This window comes from Anomalospiza imberbis, chromosome 10 (assembly GCF_031753505.1).
Source record: "Anomalospiza imberbis isolate Cuckoo-Finch-1a 21T00152 chromosome 10, ASM3175350v1, whole genome shotgun sequence".
In the NCBI taxonomy this organism is placed as follows: domain Eukaryota; kingdom Metazoa; phylum Chordata; class Aves; order Passeriformes; family Viduidae; genus Anomalospiza; species Anomalospiza imberbis.
Window position 1 is genome coordinate 956,384 of NC_089690.1, and position 24,667 is coordinate 981,050.

The window sequence follows — 24,667 nt, forward strand, 5'->3', positions numbered from 1 at the left end:
GCAGTGCCCCCTCTCAGGGACCACAGGTACCTGGAGCTCTTGCCCATGCTGAGGGGGTAACGTGCACTGAGCTAAAGGTGCTGAAGGAAACACGAGCACTATAACTGATGCAAGCTTGGAATTGAAGTGTAAATATGAGTCCTGGAACTGTCTGCTTAGAGGATTTTTGACGGCTCCTAGCTGGCTTCAGGGCAGATGGAGTGGTGGCTGATTAAGCTCTTTGAAATGTCTCTTAATCATAAAAAAGTGCTCAGATTCCCAGTCCCAAAGCTCGGTGCAGCCCTCACCATGGAGAGCACAGACCAGCAGAGTCCGGCAGGCTGGGGCAGAGGGCAGCTGGTGGCACAGGGACTGGGCTGCAGACCTGCCTCTCTGCCCAGTCACCCACTGCAGCTCTCAGTGACTCCAGCAGCAAGGGAGCTGGCAGCTGCAGAGCTCAGGCTGAGGCTCGGGCACCGTGGGACTGTGGCAACAGGGGAGCCAGATGCCAGGAGCACATTTGTCAGGATATGGGAGCGGGAGGACACGTGGGCACTGTCCCTTGTGGGGGCTGCTCTGTGCCCAGCTGTGACATGAGAGCTCTCAGCTCCTGCCTGGGCCAGTGGAGACACCACTGAGGAGCAGCAGAGCAGGCAGTCCGACCCAGCAGCTGCACAAACATAACCAGGACGTGAAAACCAGGAGGAGATCAGGCAGGACACATCTGCACAGAGCAGGAGCCCAGAGCCAGCACTTGGCCACAGCAGCCCCTGGGAGCAGGGACAGTCCCAGCATGGCCCTGACCAGGGTGGGACACAGCAAAACTGGGCCTGACTGAACCAGGCACTGTCAGCTCTCTGGAAAACAAGATATGCCAAGACATTTGTCTCTGCTGCTCTTCTGCTGCTGCAAGTTTGATCAGAAAATCAGCAATTCCACAGCATGAGTAAAGGTGATCTTTTAGCCATGTGTGAAGTTTTTGTTCATCTTAAAGGTTCTCAACCTTCTGAACAGAATTAAGACACCAAGTGCAATCACACAGGCTCCCTCCTTGCTGTTCCATGCCCACCACACTTGTCTGGAGCAGTAAAACATTGCCAGGGTCTCTGGAATGCTGCCAGTCCTAGAACAGCAACCTCAGCTCTCATTTATTTCACTCACCTTGTGTTTACCAAAGTTCCCCATCAATGATCGACCATGAGACTTTTTTCCAACTTCTTTTGTGTCCAAGTTCTGTGCAGAAAAAGTGCAATAAAAGTATAACTAAATACCTTCAGAAATGTCTTTAAAGACTCTGCTACAGTCTCCAAAAGGCAGCATTTCAACCTCATACAAGTTCTTGTTTGTCACCCTGGTTCACTATTAGGAAAGTAAAATTATTCCAAATGAGACAAAGTGAGTTAAAGTCTGATCTGTGAACAAATTGAAATCCAAAATCTCATTACAGGACTTCTTTAATTTCTTTGTATGCTCCATAGTTTAGAACCATCTAACTGTAAAGGAAAATACTAACATTAGCACTCATGACAACAACAAACCATGTAGAAAAAGCAGCCTAGCAAAACCAGGCAAATAACAACAAACCAAGATGTCTGAGTGTTCTTGAAAGCAGCCACAAAGGGAAGAGGGAGAGGAAAAAGAATCTCCTAGCAGATAAAAGTGGAATTCTCACAGGCAGCCTGCAGGCTGAGTTCCACATTCCCAGCCATGCCCCCAGACATCAGCTGGATAACTCCTGGCAGCATCTCACTTCTGTCAGGAACACACAGCCCTTCATCTTCTGAAGAGCAAAACAAAACTGAAGAATATTCCCCCAGCATTTCAGCTGGGTGAGTGTTTCAGTGCTGTGAACTCCAGCTATTCCCTGTTCAGTGCTGAGCTGGAGTCACTTTGGGCTTTCATGATGATAAGGGCACTGGGGGCCCAGCAAAATCAATAACCCGTGTTCAGAGATTTGCTCAGAGCTCAGGCTGGAAGTCTCCGTAACATGTAGAAAGAATCTTTAGCAGATTTTTACTTCTTTTAACAGCAATTATTTGGGGAAAATCAAAGGCAGACCGGTAATGAAGGAAAAATAAATGACCAGTAAAAAAAGCAGGAAAATATCCCAACTGCTCCCTTTCTGGTCCATCAATTACACAGTAACTCCCAGAAAAGAGCTCTGTGTCACTGGTTCCAGAGCAGGAACATCTCCACAGAAAATTCACTCTGTATTTAATGTCCCTGGAGTTTGTATCCAGTTCCTCAGTTCCTGGCTCTCTCGTCTGAAACAGTCTGCAACACATTGCACTGTCCAGTCCTCACAGGGGCTGTGAAGGGAGAGCCCACGTACCTGCTTCAGGTTCACACTGAAACTCTGGTGAGTTGCCTTCAGCAGGGCTCTCACAGTGAAGCTGTCAGGATCCTCTTTGTCCCTGATCTGGGATTCTTTTAGCAGAGACTCCAGTTTCGTTCGTATAAAAGATTCCACCTGGTGCTGAGTTGCACCATTGCTCTGGAAGACACCAGGAAACCCAATTCAAGTAGGTGTTTATGTCCCTCCCACTACACACTGAGGGTCACACAGTGCTCCCATTTCCTTCCCTCTGCAAGAAAAGCCTCCTTGCACAATCCTGCCTGATTCTGCCCTTTCCACCTGTGGCTTTCCCTGCCATTTCCCTTCTACTTTTCCCCTGAGCCCTCCCAACTCAGCTCACAGTCCCCCCTGCAGATCCCCCAGGACCTGGCCATGGGCTCTCTCTGCCTCACTGCTGTCACAAGCCCCACCTTTCTCTTTCAGAAGAGCATGAATTCCCAGCTAATGCACTTACAGATACCCTAAACATGAGATTCCTGCTCCAAACAGTTAAAAAAAGGAAGTGATTTCTGTTAACAGTCATCCAGACTATACAGACTCAAACCAGTCTCTTACATAAGGCACTTAAAATAAAAATGAATCCTATAGAACAGCATGAACCTGACACAGGAATTAAAAACTTAGGCATTAAAAACTCTGCTAACAACTGTAAGTAGGACATGGAGTGTGCATGTAAGAAATGCAGAGCTGTCACACTCTGGGAACTGACTGTGTGCACATACAAAGCAGGGCTTTAATTTGCAGTCGTCCTCAATTTCATCAGCACTGTCCTCTTCTGAAACCTCTCCTTCCTCAGCATCTGCTCCAAGGCTGCAGGGCAACTTCTTACCCTAAAATGAGGAAAAATCACCCGCAATAAATGTGGTCAGTGTTAGTTAGCGCACCCAGTCTGCTCTTCTTGCTTTACCATCTGCTCCTAAATAAATCACCTACCAAACTTCTGTGATATTGCTCCTGTGCACAGAAATGTTCTCAGCCTACCTGCTTCATCAGTGGGAGACAGGAATGACACTCCAGATTTCTGCAGAAATGCAGAGGATTGATTTTTAGGCTGCATTTTGAAATTAATAATACTGCTGCTAATGAGTCAGTCAAATTTACTTCATGCTGGTACCTTTACACTGGCTTAAATCCCTGAGTGCTACTAGAATGGCTTTTTATATACACTTAAAGGATGAAAATTATGCCTTTATTAGAAATTGTTTGGCTAGTGAATCAATACTGCCTTTCAAAGGAAAATGTATAAAAAGAGCAAAAACAATAGCAAAACGATGGGAAGCTGGCTTACTTCTCAACAAGGTACCGATTCCTAAATCTGATTTTATCTTTTCCAACAGAGCTGCTTAAATTGAGCAGAGGATGGGAGACAAGGCTTTGTGCAGGGATCCTGCGATGTTCGAGACAGAATTTCTCATTCTGAAAACAGCTCAGCTCCACAGCAGTCTGCATCCACAGGGTTCCAGCAGTGAGAGCTGGAGGATCAGCAGAAATGACAACCTCAGACGTGCTGAAAATCCAGCTCAGAAGTTCAGGTAAGAGCCCAGAGCACCCAGCCTCTCCTGCCTTTAGTGCAGTGCCGTGGGATTTCTCACGGGAGTGACGTTCTACACGATTTCCTGTGGATCCCTAAACACCAGCCCCATGTGTGTGCACAGTTCATTCACCAGCAGCCACCCCAGAAAACTGATGCAGTGAAATGCAAAATCACAGCTGAGCACTCAAAGGGTTCCTAGTTTAGAGTCAGCTCTGTGCACTGCAGCATGTTCAAACTAACATCAGACAAACTGTGAATCCCTGCAGCCAGACTGATACCGAGGGCAGGGGGAAAGCCAGAGTATCCTGAGAGTTCACACAGAAGTAATTGCCCCCCTGTGTCCAAGTAAATTAGACAATCTAATAGGGCAGAACTCCATTAATCATCTTCCCAAAGGTCTGCCTTGTGCTTCTTCCCTGTTCTATCCATCCTGGCCTTTGGAATTCCTTTCAGAGCAAATCTGTTTGGAGTGAGAGGCTCGCACAATTAATCCTGCACAGAGCTCCGGGGCCTCCTCCAGCTCCTCCTGAGCTGCTCTTCTCCCATAAGCACAGCAGATGAACCATGAAGAGTTCCATCCCATGAACTACAACTCTGAGCTGGGTGAGGGGAAAGGCAGGAAAGCTTCACTTTTCTATCACTCCAAAGTACTTTGTCCAAGGAGAGACCATCAGATAATGTTTAGATGCTAAAGGGATATGAACTGGTCCTCCAAAGAAAATCTACAATAAATATCACAAGCTGATTTTTGTTGCATTCTGAACATGCCCAGCAGCAAGTTACCTTCACTAGGATTTTCCCTTTTAAATCCTGAGGGCTGGGAAGCTGTCTGGGATCTCCAGTGCTCACAGATGACAAGTCCAGTTTGTCACCAAATATTTCCTTGAGGTACTGGGCGATCTTCTTTTGCTGTTGAATACTGCAGTGGTTTTCAATGGACAGGATCACTGGAAACCTGGAAACAAAGCCCCAGAGAGTCCCACAGCTGTGTGTGGAGAGACAACACCTGCACTCTTACCACCCCACCTGGGAATGGAACGGCCAAGTTCTTCCACAGATTTGCCCCACTGTTTTCTAAACCCTTGGCAGCCCCAGGGTTCTCTAACAAGGAATCCCACACTAGCCCCAACCAAATAATGACAACCACCTCCTTCAGTTTTGAAAGTACCCCCTTGTACGTCTCATCAATAACACCAACCTTTTGGGCTTGGTTGGTTTTTTCCCCCACAAATCCTTTGTTGGGTGCTTTTTATTAAAGAAAAGGAAGTATTTTCCTTTTATTCTCTTTAAACTACTCGAAATTCTCTACACCCACTCATGATTTGAGACTACTCTGTGTGTGCGTGTGTGTGTGTGTGTGTGTATGGGTAAAGTCCACAGTTTTCATAATAAACTGTTATAAAGCACCGTGGCAAGTGAAACAGATTCAGAACAATACCCCACACCTCAGTATTTCCTCACACTATACATGACAGCTTTTCAATTTTTCTGCTGAAATAAAGTATTTTCAGTAGGTAGAGAACATCACGGGATCGATTTTTCAGGAGAATTTCCCTGTGGATGTGAGTGGGAAGTTCTATTGAAAGATAATCAGCAGTGTCAGACTGTCCAAAGCCTTACTGAGTTTAAGAGCACAAAAAAGGTTCAACTGAGGCAGAACTCTCTCCCTCAGTTCATGGGAAGAGCTTGTGCAGCTGAATAATAAACACAACATGGGCAATAAACAGGGGAACAGAATCAACCCCGATGTGTTTAAAGGAATATTGGCGCTTCCTGGGCTTGATGGCTGTTTTCGGTGTGGGATTAACTACAGAAAACAGGAGTAGCTTCAAAGCTGGCTCCACACTTACTCGTTTTTGATGAAGGCGTATTTATTGATGGTTTCTGCCACGTCCCGGAAGAGGATTTTGGAAGTCAGGGTGTAGCCATGGTGCACCACTGGCTCCCCATCTGGGCCATCCCAGCAATCCACTGTTGAGACCAGAAAAGCAACGCATTAAGAGACGCCCCCAGTCTCATCCTGCTGCCAGCAGAGCTCACCTGCTCCACCATGCAGGGGCCAACGAGGTTCACTCCACCTCTTGGCACCTCTCATTCCATCTCCCCCGACCTGACAGCTGAGCTCAGACCAACAGGACTGTCTTTTCCTAGGTCAGATGAGAATTCTGCATCCTAGAACTGTTTTTTCCCTCGTGTTAATTTGAGTTTTTTTCCTCATATATAAAACTACAAAGGTGTAATGTGTCAAATAATATTTGACATATTACATATTTCCCAAAGCTACCTTGGGAATGCAGTTTTTGCTTCTGAAGATAAACTGTTTTAGGAGAGTCTATCTTTTCCCACTCCCAATTTAAATTGCAGCTTTATAACGGACTGTATGAAGAGTACCATCAAATCCAGCACATGCAGAATGGACCAGCATAAGAATGCTTTTCCTAATGAATGCCTGTACCCTGAGTTTGTACCAATCTTGTCACTGCTGCTGCCTCTACAGGCAGTTGAGCTTCCCAAGGAGAAAGCTGCAGAGCTATTCCCTGGGCTCTGAAGTAGCTGCAATAGCTTTGAAGTCAAGGAAAATAACACTGCTGAGTGTTCTTAGGAGCTGTTCTGCAGAAGGCAATCACCCAGTTTTCTCAGGTTCATTTTCTCTAATTAATTTTTAAATAGAGATTAACAATATTTTTTTTTTCAGATGACCTTTAGTAATGCTAGCCATAAAAAATTAATATTGAGTCTAACTTCGCCAAAAGACTTCATTTATTGCTGGAAAAGAAAAATACTAATACCAATATAAAAACACTGATGTTTTGCTATTATTTAAATCATGCAGAGCTTAAACAAGAATCCAGTGTGATCCCCACATTTCCCCATGGCAGGGGGCTGGAGCTGGATGATCTTTAGATCCCCTTCCAACCCCAGCCATTCTGTGACTCGCTGGTGCCTGTGACGCCTGCCCAAGGTGATCATTCCCAACAGAAAAATCCAGTTTGGAGTGGTCAGAAAGTGCTGCAGTGCCTGAGGCAGCCCAGCATTGCTGCTGGGAGCGTGGCCCTGGGCCCGTGGCTCGTGCAGCCCCCATGCAACCCTGGTGCAGCCCAGTGCAGCCCCCCGTGTGGCTCCCCGTGCAGCCCCCCGTGCAGCACCCATGCAGCCCTGGTGCAGCCCAGTGCAGCCCCCCGTGTGGCTCCCCGTGCAGCACCCATGCAGCCCTGGTGCAGCCCAGTGCAGCCCCCTGTGTGGCTCCCCGTGCAGCCCCCATGCAGCGCTGGTGCAGCCCAGTGCAGCCCCCAGTGCGGCTACCCATGCAGCCCCCCAATGCAGCCCCCATGCAGCCCCCCGTGCAGCCCCGTGCAGCCCCCCTGCAGCCCCCTGTGCAGCCCCCCTGCAGCCCCCTGTGCAGCTCCCTGTGCAGCCCCCCTGCAGCCCCCTGTGCAGCTCCCTGTGCAGCCCCCATGCAGCCCCCTGTGCAGCCCCGTGCAGCTCCCCGTGCAGCCGCCCTGCAGCCCACCTTCGACGCAGCGGCAGCCGGCCTGCAGCACGCGCGCGTACATGTCGGCCCGCGACTGCGAGAGCAGCTGGTCCCCGCTCAGGTAGGTGTTGTGGGACGAGGCGATGAAGTAGTGGCACAGGGGCTGCTGCATGTCCTGGTGCACCTCGCGGTGCAGGGGGTTGGACACCTCGCACGCCGGGCTGCGCATGAAGCCGGTGAAGCCTGCGGGCACAGGGACGCGTCAGCCGGGGCCACGGCCGGGGAGAAGGCTCTGAACGCCTCCCGGAGCCGAGGGTCTGACAGTGGCCACGGAGCCCAGGGCGCCGTGGAGGCCACCCTGGCTCAGAAGCAAAAGCCTGTTTTTAGCAGAGCTCCTTGGTGGCACTCCAGTGCCCTGAGCATGGATGGGGCACACAGGGCAGCAGCCACCCAAAGCAGAACCGCGCATCAGCAGCCAAGTCACTGACCCATCATCTTCACTTCACAATTTTCTTTTTCCTGCAAGTTTATTCAAGAAGATGGTACTTCATTTATAGCCCTCTAAATGAGAGCAGTGCTGAACAGAGAAAGTTTAAAAATACCTCCTTTAAGAATGAAACATGTAAGATATTTGCAAAGGACAGTGCAGACAATACCAGCCCTGAAAGCAGCTCAGAGATAAAAGCAGCTGCAGCAGCAGGTTAAGAGGAGCAGAAATGCTTGCAGAAATATTGTTTCAGTGTCACAGCTGGTTTGTTTTACTTTCCTTTTTTCAGTTTGAGTGCAGCGCCCTGGGTCACATCAGAAGCTTGTTGAAGGGAGGCCATACCCAGGATTTAAATACCACGTGGAGGAAAATTCCTACTTCCCCCCTCCCCAGATCCCCATGTACATTCGGCTGCTCCACAGAAGCTTCCTTCTAGGCAAAGGAGCTCACCATGGCTTTTAATCTATTTTATCTCAGCTCTGAGGTTGATTTGATACTAAATTGGATTCTGAATATACATGCAATTTACAATTGCTTTCACAAACAATGGGAATCACGTATTAAAACCCAATAAAAATGCTACTGTCTGTACTTTATTTCACAGAAGCATAAAAGAATGGATTGTGCAGGATCCCAGATCCCCAGAGCCAAGGCAGAATGAACCCTTGGCTTTCATTACCTCACTGGGAGCAGGCTATAGATAAACTGCATGGAACAGCACAGTTTTGTAAGAGTGAGCAATAAATCCCCACAGCCCCAGGCATCCAGCCCCACTCCTGAGGATGGCTGTGATGGATGGCTGAGAGCTGCTGCCTCACCACACCTACTCACATCTCCCCCGGCTCCCAGAACGCAGCCACACTCCCGAGTGCTGATCCAGGGGACAGCAGAAGCCTCACCTAAACACCATCAAAGCACTTCCACTCCACTGCAGCATGCCAAGGGAAAATCACTCTGAAACCAAAACTTTTACCTTCAATCCCAAGAACATTTTGCTTCTTGTTTTCTTCTGACACTTCAAACTTCTGTATGATGTCCAGACAATATTCTGGTGTCACATTATTCATCTGCACAAAAACAACAGCGGAAGTACACTCATTCTTAACGTCACCAGCGTGTGAAAATCTACTTAACTTGGAGGAGACAAACAGGAGTGAGAGGTAGCCATCAATTAAAACCTATGTCATTTTAGTCTCAAGATTAAAATTAGCTGTTTAGCAGCCTTAATAGTTGTACTGGCCAATACTGCTGAAATGAGAACTATGACATTACATTCTTTAATATAATCTTCTTAGACATGCAAAAAGATTTGGCAGGCTTGGATTTCATTTTCATGCGTTTTCCACTCCTATGATTTCATTACTTCCAAGGCAGTTCACTGTAATACACAGGCTAGGAGAGAAATAATTAAATTCTGAAATGAAAAACAGCAGCTTTTCTGAAACAAATAGGAATTTTGTCAACAGCTTCAGCTAGGCCACAGCTGAGGTTCTAACTGATTTGTGAGGCGCTTACAAGTAGACACTTATATTTCCTTCAGAACTAAAGGGCAGGAGTAGCTCCCATCACTCATCTCAACTTTCCTCACTGCCTTGAGCTGTAGAAAACCAAAGGAAGAACGAGGACGGGGTGGATTTCATTCCTCCACTACCAACATCACAGGAAGACAATACTGGCACTCAAACCTCTGGCACCTTACTTGTGCCATCATCCTGTTCACTGTTTGTACTGTCCCAGCGAAGCCAACCATCCTAAGATGCTGCAGGATTTACACAGGATAATAAAAAAATAACATTTCAGTAGAAAAGATAACCAGTTGTCCTTGCTCAGGTTGGTGTTTGACTGCAAACACTGCTCAGAGCAGGCCCTGTTCTGGTACAAGCTGGCTCAAATTCACTTTTCCATTATCCCCCGTGGCTCCTTGCTGGCCCAGTGTGGGGTTCTCATGTGCTTGAGGAATGGAAATGTCTAATCTAGCTCGAAGCTGCATCTGCCAGGGAAAAGTCCACACATTTGTGCTTTTTTAATTGTAGCTTGAGAGGTGATGACTTTGGCCACTCACTTTTTTTGTTACACTTTAAAGTACTCCACTAAAAATAATATGGAGTGTTCTCCTAATGAGGGAGCTCTAAAAAAAAAAGCCAGTTTAGCAAGCTAACAAAAACCCCAACCCACTTTTGTTCTGTCCTCAGGCTGCAGAGTATTTCATTTCTTGCCAAATGAGTAGCAGATGGAGCAGAACAGACTGTCCACAGATTTCCAAGCATCCAGACAACAACAAAACCAAAATGGTGTTTGGGTGAGGGTACTGGGGAGCTGCCTCCTGGCTGGAGCACGACCAGCTTTTGGAGCAATGCTGCCCTGCCCCAGGGCGTTGCTGGCACTGGGAACATGCGGGGGAATCTCCCTGACCCCCCAGTGCTGGGCACTGGGAAGGGGCACAGGGGTGCAAGGTGCCTCCAGCCTGCCCAGCCAAGAGGCTCACCTCCAGGAGCTCCTGGCTTCACTCCTTATGGTTTGCTGCTGGAGCAATGCTGAGCAGAGCAGCTCCCCAGGCAGCTGTGCCCACGCAGTGTTCTCAGGAGGGCACACAGAGCACTGAGAGGATGCAGAATGCCAGATCTGACAGTCAGCTCGAGGTTCTGCTGCCTCAGCAGGTCCACGATGCCCCTGTGCACGCCCAAAGGAGCTCCCCCACCTCTGCCACGTGTTCCTCCTCCTGCTCCCGGTCCCTGAGCACCCTCTCACACCACTATCCTGGGCACTTCAAAAATCACCCAAAGCAGCTCAGACTCTTTCTAGAAGCATTTCAAAAAACAATAAAAGCTCCAGAACGCTCTTCTGTCACCTCTGTGCTTTGCCCTCCGCCCCAAGTTAATATTTTCTGTAAAATCCTTTCCCCGCGCTTGAATGTAAGTGCATGGCCATAGACATGGATGCAGATATTGCCCTACCTTCTGTTCCACCCTCAGAAACTGGGCCAGCTCCTCAGCAGTGAGATGATCCTTCTTGTCACTGTAGCTTAGGAGCAGCAGGTAGAGATCTCGACGCAAGGACATCATCTTGTAAAACACTGAGAATTCTTCAAAGTTCAGGGTTCCTTGGTTCTCATCTGTGTCAGCTTCCTAAGAGGTAATGACACTCAGGTAAACATGCTCAGCACAGGAGAAATCAGGGAATAAAACAGAGCAGGACTTGTGCACACCAACAGAAATGTAGTAAATTCTAATCTGCAAGACTGTTCAGACACAAATCCTAACAGACTAAAATAACTGCAAAATTATATCACCATCTCCGGGGTTTTTGGGGAAAATGGTTACTAAACTAAAGCCACAGATTCCCTATGAAACTCTAATTTCCTTCTTTAATTTCATATTTATTTCCCCCAGAAAGAGGCTCACCCTGGGCTTTATTCTGATCTCTTGCCCTCCTGTATGCCCTGCAGTTATCCTGGATTAAAACACAGCAAGAGGCATAACAATATCACCCAAGGCTTCCCCAACAACAGTCTGATATCTTAAAACATTCAGGACAATATCAGAGTCTTAAATGCACATTATTTCATCTGCAGCACTCTCAGCCCCAGCAGCAGTCTGCAGAGGGGACAACTCTGCAGCAGCACTGAGATTCCACCCCAAAACATACACCCAGCCTCTCCAGGCTTGATTTGCTGTTTCTCCTCAGAGGTAGGAAGAGAAGAAAACAGTACTCAGCACACACTAATACAAGCTTTTTTCCTGTGAACATCTGCCTAAGAGGATTGCTTTGGATTTTCAAAACAAAGAATATATTCTGGAGAACGGCTGGCAGGCACTGCGTGGGTCTCCATGCAAAAAGGAGCTGCAAACTCCTATCACAGCAAGACAGCTGAGAGGAAAGGAATTCTCAGCTAAATGGTGTTGAATGGGATTTTTAATCATTTTTGATCTATTATATAGCTTAAATGACATTTATAATCCGTGGGAACGAGTACAACCCAAATTAATCTCTGCAACACCACCCCCCCAGTTTCCAGGTATTTGGGAGTAACTCCAGACTCCAAAGATGTATCTCTAATGGGCATTTTATGCCATAGAAGATTCTTCAACTTTCCCATGTTTTACAGCAAACCAGCTTTGAGCTGGTACTGGTTTAGAAAAGTGAAGATGCCTTTTTTTGCTCTCCATTATGTCCTTGGCTTATCTTTCCTTTCCTACAGTAAACACAAGGACTGGTGGAAAATGGGAGCTGTTTTCAGACAACAGAAGTAAAAAATTGATTCTAAATCAATCAAATCTGAATGGCTAAATATGAGGAAGTTTTTAAAGAAAATGTAATTACTTGCATAAAGCCAGTTTCTATTAAATAATTTTCCATAAAGAACATAAAAAATATTTTAGTAGCAACAGAGTAATTTCATCATCCATCAATGCCAGCATTGAACAATTCAGTTCACAGAGCTGAAACCAACAATGCAGCAGAAAGAGTAACACTGGTAACTCTTCTGTGTGCTTCATGTCATTTAAACAATGTTCTGATGTCTCTTTGTCTACAAAAAGGTAGGACTTAGAAAAAGCCTGTGAGGTGCTGTGTTTTCAGCCCCAGGCTGCAGAGCCTGCTCTGGATGTGCCCAGAAATGGATCTCAAGTGGCCCCCTTGTGCCCCAGGCACGGACCTGGAACATCTGCCGGACCTTCCTGCGGGGCAGGCTCACGTTCAGCTTGTGCATCAGCTGGTGGATCTCCTCGATGTTCAGCAGCCCGTCCCCGTTCTTGTCAGCCTCCTCGAAGGTCTGCTTCACCCAGCTGCCAGCGTGTCAAGGACAGGCACACAGGGGATCTCCCCATGGACAAGGGAGGCAGGGCAGCTCAGGAAAGAACCCTTTTTGCCCCTGCCCTTACTACAGCTCAGACAAATGCTTAAAACCAGAACTGGTTTATGGCAATTATTCACAGCTCAGTTCACAACTGCAGCCCCTCTGCACGCCCATTTCAGATGCTGTCTCCTCCTCTGAGAACGTGCTCCAAAGTTTTTAAGTATTGCTGGGCTTACTCTGGGATCTTCTTCCACCTGTCCCTTCATTCTATCTGAACTTCACTTCCCAACCAGCACCTTCCACCCCTCCTCGCACAAATATCCCTCAGCACCTGCTGCTAAGTTCTTGCAGTAGCTGGGAGTGGGACAGGGCCATTCTGTGTGCAGTCTCCCAGCTGCCACACTGGATCAAACAAACAGGACTTGCAGTGATGTTTCACCAGGAGAGAAGATACAGCAGACAGGAGCAGCTCAGAAAAGTCATGGTTAAATATAGCAAGCTGAGGACAGGTGCAACAGAGCATGCAATACAACCCCAATGGACCTGTGCCTGCTGTGATCAGAATCAAACACGGGAGATATAAATTAAAAATACCTGAAATATGTGTATTCTCCAGGAGTACCATTGGAGATTTCCATGAGGCAGAAGAACAGACAGGTTACAATTTTAATTAAGATGGCCTTAGGGTTTGGTTTTTGGGGGAAGAGTGTTCTTTGTGTATAACATTTTAGTCATCACTGTTGTGAAAAAAAAACTGTTGTGAAGAAAAAGGCACGTGAAGAAAATATTCAGAGGACATGAGGTTCACTCTGGCTACTGGGCTACAACAAACATTCAAGGAGCTTTAAGGATTTGTGCTCCTGACAAACAATGGAGGCTGGGAAGGACACAGGCATCTGACTTACACAAGAGCAACAGAGATGGCCAGGTGTGGCAAGCACACAACCAGGAGTTACTGAGATAGTGAGATAACTAGAAATAACTGGTCTGCCCCTTCAAAAAGGAATTCATTAACAAAATGCAAGCCTATCCCCTGACTCCCATGCAGTTTGATCCAGTCCCCAAGGCACAGCCCATGGTTTATCACACACATAAGTGTCCATGTCAAACCCATCGCTCAGGTTTCCTTTGCAATCAGTGGAAGGGTTTTGGTCACTTAATAGGAGGAGAAAGGACACGCTGTGCTGAAGAGACTGGAAACCAAGGCAGGAATATGAACCAGGAGGAAGGCCTGGCTCCTCAAAGGATACTGGTCGTGCGTTCTCTGGCGCTTGGCGAGCGAGTCCTCGTCGCTGATCCCGGCCAGGAGGTACTTGAGCCCCGTGATCCAGGTGCGAGCCTCCTCGGGGTTGGACGTGATCAGGTCCAGGGTCTCCAGGTGGTTGCCATGGTAAATAGTGAAGCAGCAGCTGGGGTCGAAGCTGCCCTCGGAGTGGCGGTGGAAGATCTCTGACTGCCGGCCCTCGCTGACTTTGTAAATGGAGTCGATGACAACTGGGGGGAAAGGGAAACTGAAGGACACGCTGGGACAGCCAGCCAGCCTCTTCCTGCTTCTCATAATTCTGGGTCATTCAGGCTCAGAGGCGTTAAACTTTATTAATGCTACATCTTCACATCCCAAAGCCCTGTTGGACTGAAGGGTTCCCTGTCGTGGCTGTGCCACGTGCCGGCTGCCCCGGAGGCTCTGAGCGCTCCCCAGAACATCACAGGGCTGAGGCTACAGAAAGGGAGCAGGGGAGACAGACACCAAGTGTCTCCCATCAGCCCACGAGCCCCTGTGTAGCTCCGTAAGTCACATTCTAACACTGAACTGCCCCAGAAATTAGAAGAAATATGAGGAGTTTACTTTTTGCCTTTTCGCTCTTCCGGGAGGGCCTCCATCGGATGCAGGTCCTGTGCTCGTCCAGGTAGAAGAGACGGACCAGCCCCTTGGTTCCACTCTTCAGCTTCACCATCTGCGTCCCAGACTGCATCACACTCATGCATCTTTCAACTGTGGGGCAGAGCAGAATAAATTCCGCTGAGCAGCCACCTCATCCACTAATGACATGACCAACAGGCTCCCCAGAATCCGCCAGGCACACACCAGTTCTGACCTGACCCTCCAGGGACAGAAAGTGGGCAGTGCTGGGAGACTGTTCCTTCTTCACTGCCACCTTCTCCACAGGAAAATGGAACAGCTCATCTGTCTGAACACCCTCGCGACAAAATTGAGGCAAAGAAAACTTTTATCTATGTTGAAGGTAAACATTTTATAGTTGTTTCATGCTCATCTTATTTACATTTTTTCTATTACCACACACAGTGCTGTAATTTTAAACACCAGCCTTCCGTGTACTTGGACTGGTGAGATCCTCATTCAAACCCCGCACTCCTTTGGGCTCAGTAGCCCTGGAGTTTGTCCCTCATGCTGTGACACTGGCAGAGCTGCTCACAGAATGACACAGACACATTCACACCCTCTCCATGCTGCCACCAGCCTTCCAACACACACTGGGATGATTTCCTTTTATCCACCCATCCCATCTGAATGATAAGGCTTTTTTCCTCCTCTGTGTTTTGACTAAAATAAACCCATTTCTTCCATTTCATCTCACATCCTCCCTCCTGCAGCCTTCCAAACACAAGGATCAAGATAACATTTCCTCTTGATCTCAGTATATATCCATGCTCTTAAATTACCTTCTGGTTTTATCCATTCACAGCTTCTCCTCACTTGGTATCACTCCAAATTCATCTCCCTGGGTGATTTGTTTACACTCTGGCTGGCTCCCAAATAAACTCTCTGGGTCTGTCCTTATTTCTTATCACCCTTCCTCTCTCCAGAGCTTCTCTCTCCAGTGCTCCTCAGTGTCACAGCAAAGACTAACCCACACTCCCACTCCTCTGCCAGAGCTGGGATTTATTTATTCTCCCAACAGCTCTGACACACTCACAGGCAGTCAGAGCAGCATCTAAACATTGGGCAAAGCAGGGCTGAACAGCCCATGGCACTGGAATAACCTCCCCTGGCTCCGTCACTCACCAGGAGCTGGCGAGGCAAACCCCACATGGAATAAAGCCCATCAGAAGGAGCCTTTTTCCTGACTTCTCTTTCTCGGAGGGAGGAGGGGACTGCGGTTGAGCTGAACAGAGCCACGCTCTTCTGAAAGCCTGAATGTGTCCTTCATAAATAATGTCCATAAATAATGGCACCCCCTGGAACAGCACACACTGAATGAAGGTGAGTTTGGAAGGGCTTTAAGATAAACCACAAATGTGATATAAATCAAGCCAGAAGGAGATGCGAGACCATATCCACATGTTGGCTGGGGCAGCATTAACTTGGATCTATCTGAAGATGCACAAAGTACCAGGAAGACAAACATTTACACCACAAGGGATGAAAAATTCAGAACCTGAGAGAAGAAAGATGAACTGAAGCAAAAATAGTCTCTAAAACTCCCTATGTACATCCACACAGGAATGCCTTTTCTTGGCAGACCCAGCCTTTCCCTGTGGAACTGCGTTTAGATCAGGTTTGCCTTGGATTCCTACCAAGACAAACACGACTTGTCCCAGCACAGAAATGAGGTCCTCCCTGTGAGTGTGGATACACAAACGTGCCCTGCTCCATCAGCCTGGCACACACACCACAAGCACCTTTTGATTTAATAGAGAGATCACTTCCTGCAGGGCTTTAGCTCAGTAAGAGGTTTAGCAACAAGCTACTCAACACAGAAAATCTGCTTCTTTGCACCTAAGGCTAGCAGTGACTGGTGAAAGTCTTACAAAAAGAACTAATTCTCAAGTAAGTCTCTCTATTAGCACCAGCTCAGTTGCCAGAGAAAAAAATCCCAGCCCGGTTTCACTAAGATGCCCTTGAGGACAGCCAGCAAAAGGCAGAAGGGAGAAGACCACATTTATTCAATACCAGAAAAGCAGAGAATGGGCCACAGTCAGGTGACTGCAGCCAACAAAACTGTGGGGGAAAATAAAAACCACAAAAGGAAATCCAGTTCCTTCTTCACCATTTCAATTGCTTAAACATTTCTATCATCATGTTTGGAATTGTTGTGGGTGCAGTCACATTCATGCTTCAGGCACACTTCAGTTCCAGGGAACAGATTTTAAAACACTTACTTTCACAAAGTGGAAGAAACCCAGTTCCTGTCCAGTATCTCAACAGCCTCCACCTCCCAAATCCCACCTGCAGTGCCCCAGGGAGCACCATCTTTGCTGCTTGCATTTTCCCAGTTGCAAGGAAATACCATGGGAATTCAAACATTTGAAGAATAGTAAACGTGTAAGGGAGTTCATGGCATCATTCCTGCTGTGCAGGTGTTAATAACAAAGGCTCCACGTTCAAGAAGGGACTGGGGTAATGGAAATGCCACAGCAATCAGAGCCCACTGGATCTCAGCTCCGCAAACCATTTACAAAACACCCCATCCTCCCCTTCAGGCTATTTATAAAATATAAGCACGCAAATAAAAAAGGTCTTTTTCAAATCTATTCTCAGTATGCTAATGCCGGTCCCTTGCCAGACACCACACATTAGCATCTGAATCAGGGAAGGTATTGAGCAGTGCAGGGCAGAATAAAGCTCCAGAAGAACAGTTCAGGAAGGATTTCGCTAAGGAATAGGGAAGCTGGTTCCAGAAAAACATCTAATCCTGTAGATAAACCAGGAATACAGAGTAAATGAAGCAGCTCCTCAATGCAGACATAGATTAAAATTTGAGGAAGCAAGACATGATTCCCATTAAAAGGTATTCTTCTAACACAAGGACTAGCTGTGCATTTTTTGCTCAGAGTCTGGAAATGAATTAAGTTCAACTAGAACACAATGTAGTTTATGTTACAAGATCAAAGAAAATTATTCTGGAAGTTTAAATTAAAAATTGTGCTTAGGCAATGTATAAGGAAGGTATCCTTGCCCAGGGCAGGTGGTTGGAACTGGTTGGTCTTTAAGGTCCCTTCCAACCCAAACCATTCCATGATTCTATGATATTTGAAGCTTTAATTTAAAATTAAAAACCCCTGAAAACTACATTCACTTCTGTTTGCAGAGTTATGCAAACTTGACAGTCTAAAATCATCCCAACAGACATCCTGGAGTTTAACGGGATTTAATAATGAAACACCAGTCTACTTTTCTTCCTCCCCAAATAACCCTTTAAAGCAATACAGACCCGAATTCACATAGCACTTTTTAATTCAGTTCAGCCATGAGAATCACTCCCAACACAAACCTCTCCTTAGGGGAGGAGCTGCTTCCGTACCCGAGGGTAAAGCAGATACCAACCCATCTGCGCCAGCTCGGCCTTCTCTGGGCTGGCCACGCTGCCCAGCACGTGGCAGGTCTCTGAGGCCAGGAGCAGAGCCGTGGAGCCCTGGGATGTCCCTGAGAGCCGGGGTGCCAGGCAGCTCTGTGGGTGCCCCCTGCCCACGCCGCTCCGGCTGCCCAGCGAGCCGGCACTGCTGGGCAGCTGCGGCCGCTCCAGCGGCGCTCGTCCCCCACGCCTGCCCGTGCCACCCTCCGTGCCACCCTCTGTGCACTCGGGCTTGGATAACCAGGGATGGCTCAGCACCAGCCCCCAGGATCCCCGCAAAACCTCCATGGCTCGCAGCCACGGCCACTCCCTGCATCCCGGGAGCTGGGAATTCCTCTGGTTCAAAGTTCATCATCCCAGCAGCCACGCTGGTGAGTGCACGTCTGCCTGCTCGTGTGCCTCACCACAAGGACTTCAGGGTGTGCAGGACCTGCGGTCCAGACCGGAAGGAAATTGTTTAGGGAAGTAAGGCATTCCACTGAGCAGCGTTCTCCAGCAAACAGAAGAGCATTTTGCTGTACGGTGCACATCCCTACAGTGAAATAAACACCCTCTCCCATAAAACATGTTCTCTGAGGTTAAATAAATATCCTGGCTATTTTTTGCTACTATATTTTGGGGTTTAGTTATTCAAGAAAATACTATTACCTCTGCATTAGTAGCACAACTCTACTGCCAAGAGTCTACAGCAAAAGGTTACACCACTGTTGTGAGACAGATAATTTCACTTTAAAGTCAAAGATCAAAACAAATTTCTTATTGCTCCACAAACAGTTATTTTATTTTCCTGTATGTTAACAAATTAATATTTCAAAGTGCAACCAAATGACAAAAGGTCTGGTCTCATCTTGCTTTTATGGACTTACTATTACAGCCATCTGACAAAACAAAAGGATTAAATAAGGTATAAAGAGCATTACCAAACACTGAGAAGTATAATTATGAAAGAGGATATAAACTGGGTTTCTAAATGATAGGCATCAACTGCATTAAGCCAACATTAAGCTTGAAGAGATAAAAGGAACCCATAAAATGCAGGAGTTACTTTTCTAATTGCAGCAGCAGCTCTGCTCCCCTGCATTCAGTATTTTGGGCTTTCCTATGTATTTTGTGAAGGGTTGTGAAGCCCTGGCACAGCTGCCTAGGGCAGTGGTTTGGTCACGTCCCTGAAGCATGTGAAAAACAAGTGGATGTGGCTGTTGAGGACCCAGTTAAGTGCTGAACACTGTGGTGGTGCTGGGCTGATGGTTGGACTTCATGATCTGAAAGGTCCTTCCCAAAAAGCCCCCACCCCTGCACTGGAGACCGGCACACAACTGCACCATCCCGTCCCAGCGGTGAAAATCCTCTGGATCCACCCAACCCCAAAGCAAACCCCAGAACCCCGCCACGTTCTCAGCTGCCGGCACTCTCCTCATCCCCCTGTCCTGCATCACTCCCTCGCCCTGAGCACTAAGGCTGCCCTTCCAGTAATGCCATCAAACACCATTTTCTGCCCAGGTCTGCCCCCAGAGAGCACGTTTGATCTCAATCCCCCAGAACAGCACTAATGCCATCAGCGTGCTGATTGTTGGGGTGTTACATAACAGCCAAAGAGCCCGGGGCACGGAGGGCAGATGCAGGTCTGGGGCACTCCAGGGCCCCAGGCAGGACTGGGTTTGGTTTAAATAGGCACAGCTCATATTTTATGCCAGAGTTTAATTTGCTTCGCAGCAGCTCTTCTAGCCTCACGGAATTTCACATTAAGCTTCTTACAGTGGGTTTAATGGTAATCTCTGGGAAGTCCATGGACATGAGATGAACAATCAATCTCCCACACTCCTGCATTTCTTAAGAAACCCTTAAGGAAGCCACACAGCACCAGCAGAGACACCAGAGGCTGAAAAGGGCACAGGCAAATTATCTCAGCCCTGGAGATACAGAGAATCAAAGCAAGTAACCAAACGCAAGTTGAGACTACTCAAAACAACTGAATGGCATCTAATCCCTAACTCTGGGAAGCAGCTCGTGCTTGTAAAGTCACTAAATAATATGCAAACAAAAAAGGAGTGAAGCTTAAGAGCAAAATCATTCACTATCCAGAATGGAGAAACAACTGCAAGCACAACCGAAATCAATCAGCACGCTTCAGCTCTTTGTCAGTCTGGGAACTGTCTGGTGGTGTCTTTTTTTTCTTTAAAAAAGACCCCAAAACAAATGCAAAAACTTGGGAGCAGCAGTTCCCAGAAGTCATGTCTGAGTAACACGTGTTTCACAATAACTGCTCTTTCAGCCTCCCCTATTGACACTGCAGGCTCAATGCTTCCAGGATGACCAATAACTCATCTTGTTTTCACATTACAAGTGAAAGGTCTCTGCTCTTCACCTTCTCAAGCTGATCCTTGACAACCTTTAGTTATTCTGGCCATGGGAGAACCCAGAGCTCCTTCCCAGACTGAGGCCCCCTCCTCTTTTGCTCTTAGACATCAGAAAGGAACCAGAAGCGTCCAAACAAAAGCTTGGCGCTACAGTATAATCCAAAAGGAGCCTGAATGATCCTTAATGACAAGCTTTGTTCCCTCATTGAGACTTCACGGAGCACTGTACAGTGCAGAAATGTCCTGCCAGGCCAGTGCCCCTTTACAGGGAGTGTGCTGCCCGTTGGACACCATGAATAATGCATGTTTTCCACCTCTGCCCAAGGACCCCTCCTTCTGCCAGCTCAGCAAAGTTCCACTTATTATCGTCAAGCAATTAGCCCAGGTTTCATCTTTTCTTCAGAAACAACTCCACCAGAGCTGTCCATTGTGAGAGCCCTGGTGCCACTGCTGGCTGAGGACTGTAAGGTTTCCATTAGGACTAGGGAATTAATCCTCTGTCAACACTGAAAAGCACAATCGTTTAAGCACAGCCATGGCCAAGTGCCAAAGCACATTGTCACATCAATGGAGTGAACAAGGAGCACAGATTTATTAAGCAAACACAGTTAAGTTTGCACATCCTAATCCTCTTTCTTCCTCGAGGATCCCTCAGCAGGGAGGGCACAGCAGTTGATTATGACACTACAGAAAGTGGAAAAAGCAGGAGGTGAGAAGAAATGGAGGAGGAGAGTTTCAGCTGCTCCTGCCAAGGGGAGGACGAGCACACAGGTGTGTGGCGTCACTGTGCCAGAGGGAGGGTGGCTTTCAGGATGAGCACCCTCCCTCTGTGTGACCATGACACGGAGCACCAGGCACCATCCCCAGGGCGTGTGCCCATGTGCCCGGAGGAAACCCCAGGGCTCCCCAGGCCAGGGAAGCTCTGCTCAGGAGGGCAATCCCTCCCTCACTGCAGCTGAGCCACCTCTGCAGTGCCAGGGGGCTCCTCCTTCGGGGCCTCCCAGCTGGCAGAGAGCAGTCTGAGCATCCCAGGAGCCGTGCCTCTGGATGCAGAGGTGGAGAACAGTGAACCACGAGCTCTTTCTCTGCCATAATCCCCTATCTGCCCCCTAAAAACGTCAGTAAGTATATAAATAAGGATCATACACCAGTGAACCAGACCTTGTTCTCAGCCTCCTTGTGTTTGATACAACAAATACAATTCCTACCACAACATACTGGGCTAGGGCAGACTCCTTTATTCACCACACTGTCCTTTGTATGTCACACGTCCCACTTAACTTCACCAATTTAACAAAAAATAGGAAAAAACCCCGCCACCTTCGTAGAGCTTGCTCCTGTGCCCACACAGAAATGTGCGGAGGATGATCTGTCCCAGCCTCAGTGCAAACAGTCGGTTCTGATGTCTGCAGATTGATCAGCAAACAGCCACGTGTGGCAGCACCGCAGCCTGGGGAGGGCAGTGCCCCGAAGACAGGGCACAGGAGCAGCTGGAAGAGGGATCCAGTCCCCAGGACCAGGCTGGAGGCAGCACTGCTTCCCTCCAGGCTGCCAAGCAAAGCCACATCTGGGGCTCGGCTAGAGACTAGGAAGAGGGGAGAAAAGCAGAATAGAATGGAAGGTGAAGTTAATTAACCTTTAAAAGTTATGAATGGAGACTGCAGTGCAACAGATGATATGAACTAATTTATTCACCCTCCTCAGAAGTAGTCATTTTGCTAAAGAAACATGTTTATCTATTCTATTTTAAATTACCTCCGGGCAAGTCACCGACAGTGCGTCATTTGTGGGCAAACAATGAACTGACAGTCTCAAGCACCAAAGTGATTTTATTACTGAAAACGATGCTGCTTTGTGCATCTGAGTTCCAGGCTGATCAATGTTTCTATTGGTAACGTGGGAACACGAACACCTGTGAGCCCGCTCTCTGCTGTACTGATAACCTGCCACAGCACAGGCTCGAGCTCCCTGCCCTACAGCCAGCTTTGCTGGCACTCCCAGGGAAAAGCCAGCCTGGGCTCCTCACAGCTCCCACTTCAGTCATGCGAGGAGACACGGAGCAGCACGTGCTCCCTGAGGCATCAGCGCTGAAGGAAAGAAGAAAAACCAGCGCACGCACCCCTTGCAGCAAGCTCAGTGCTGGACAGAGCTGGGAAGGTTTCTGTCAGCACGTTCTGCTCACAGCCCCTGGTGTCCCCAAGCTGCTGTGTGCCACCACTGACCCCAGTGTGGCACTGGGGCAGCTCAGGCTCCAGCAAAGCACTGAAGGAGTCACCTCAACAATTCTAATCTATGGCCCGGGGTTTTGGAAAGACAACAGTTCTTCAGCAAACAACAAGAACCTTTCCCCTAACACCATGACAGTGTTCTGTGGATCTATTGAAACGAGTGGATTTCATTCATGAGCACCAAGACCACTCACAATAAGCAGTTAGCAAGCACATATCCTAGTTACCGCCTGGCCAGCCCCATCCTCTGCAGAGCTGATGAGACACTGCCCCTGGAGCCATCAGCATCCAGCTCCAGCACCCTCTGAACCCTCTGCAGGGCCATGGCAGGGACACTGTGTGGTGTCCCACTGTGACACTCAGGTCAGGCAGCACTCAGGGCAACACTGGGCAACCTCCTCAGGGTATGCCAAACCGTCCGGAGGCTTTCCACCTGCCAAAGCTGCCATGTGCCTGTGCTAACTTCTTGAGAGTGCATTTAATGCTGAGACAGATTTAAGCTGCTATTGGAATGAAACCTGTGGATGACCAAGTTCTTCCCAGGAGACTGATGCCTTCCACATCCACTCAGACCAGTTTGCTGTTCCAGGCTAATTCCCTCACATATCAGGATTCCAGAGCCTACACTCAGTGCCTGGACAGGTGCCTGGACAGCTGCAGGCACAGGAGTCCCAAAGCAGCACTAATAAGGACATTAAACAGGGCACTGCCATTGTCTCTGGTACAGAGGGGAGCCTGGCCGTGACCCCACCCCCGAGCGGCCGAACCTCAGTGCCAGGGACAGCAGGGACACCCAGGGACACCACTCACTGCTCTACAGCCCTCGCTGGCCTCCCCACACAGAGATGGCACTGCCACAACCAAGGATGACCAACTGGAATTTGGCCTTGCTATCACATCTGGGTGAGGAAGGGACTGCAGAATGACCTAGAGCAGAACTCCACGCTCAGCCGAGTTCTCCGCTGTGGAATGTGCTTATCCACACATGCACTGCCACGGGATTCAAAACTTGAACCTGACGCTTTCCTTGCAGGCCTGCTGCCAGCCCCTCCAGGAGAGCTGGCTGCTGTGAATTATTCACTGGGGCCATATCCATTACCTGCTGCACCTGGGAAGGCAGATGGAGTAACACCTGCCCTCCTTTAGCCACGGCCACCAAAGCTCCGTGGAGAGCTCTGGGTGCCCAACACCTGGGAGAGGAGCAGCAGCCTTTGGCACCGCAGCTCAGTAGCCCCAGCACAGGCAGCCTTCCCCACAGGGCATCCACAAATAACTCACTTTTGCCTAAAATAGGCCCTGGTTTTTATACAATAGCTGTGCCTCTTCCCAGAGACTTCCACTAGATAAGAAATATCCACTAAAATCAACCATGACAGATACAAAGAAAAAAAAAGTATCAACTGCCAACACTGCCCTGAAAATTTCTAACATTTTATAACAGGCAAGATGATATTTCGAAGTATAATCCATGAATTTTGATGGCTTTTAGATTAGTTTGTTTGATTTTAAATTACAGATAATCTTGTCACAAAAATTTCTTCTGAGCTACACGACTCTGGCAAGGAAGCTCTTATGATAAATTTATTTTCTAAGTGTTTTCTTTAAAAGAACATAATCCAATATCTAAAGGATGAGCAAAATACAAAAATTAACTTTAATCGACCATGATTTCTCCTTCTCTCTACAGCATTTACTCTCTATCCACTTAGAGGTTTAAGCTAATTGCCACTTTCCATTCAGCACTGACTTAAATTGAACAAAACGAGATGTTATAAACTGCAAGATACTGAAGAAAGTTATTCAAGATGTCTTCCTTTTTTGTACTCTCTCCTGCAATTCTTGGAAAGACATCTTTTAGCCAGTGCTTTCATTCAAATTTTACATACCACTTGCAAATGTGTTATACTATTTATAAGTGCTACTAAAAAAACCCAACAAACTCTTCTCCACTGAAAGCTGCAGCAAAATTCCCAACAGATGAAAAGGTCAAGAATGTTTTTATTCAAGGCAAACACATTTGTAATAATTTAGGCTAACACAGAAGTGCAGTTTGTCCTCGTCAAAAGAGCAGTATCTTAAACACAAGCTACATGTTTTCATGGAGAAATTGACTTTCAAGTCAATCCAAACCTACCAGGTTTTCT

General features: G+C 47.7%; 1 protein-coding gene across 1 annotated transcript in view; it reads right to left on the bottom strand.

Moving 5' to 3' along the window:
- Positions 1 to 24,667, bottom strand: part of LOC137479667 (1-phosphatidylinositol 4,5-bisphosphate phosphodiesterase eta-1-like) — a 42,898-nt gene that overhangs the window by 8,396 nt on the left and 9,835 nt on the right. The window contains exons 2-12 of the mRNA XM_068200136.1: positions 14,470 to 14,616; positions 13,874 to 14,117; positions 12,483 to 12,612; positions 10,783 to 10,953; positions 8,802 to 8,895; positions 7,381 to 7,584; positions 5,720 to 5,840; positions 4,653 to 4,824; positions 3,058 to 3,165; positions 2,312 to 2,473; positions 1,137 to 1,212 (exon numbers count right to left, since the gene is read on the bottom strand). Coding sequence (XP_068056237.1) covers positions 1,137 to 1,212; positions 2,312 to 2,473; positions 3,058 to 3,165; positions 4,653 to 4,824; positions 5,720 to 5,840; positions 7,381 to 7,584; positions 8,802 to 8,895; positions 10,783 to 10,953; positions 12,483 to 12,612; positions 13,874 to 14,117; positions 14,470 to 14,616 — 1,629 coding nt within the window. The remainder of the gene's footprint in view (positions 1 to 1,136; positions 1,213 to 2,311; positions 2,474 to 3,057; positions 3,166 to 4,652; positions 4,825 to 5,719; positions 5,841 to 7,380; positions 7,585 to 8,801; positions 8,896 to 10,782; positions 10,954 to 12,482; positions 12,613 to 13,873; positions 14,118 to 14,469; positions 14,617 to 24,667) is intronic.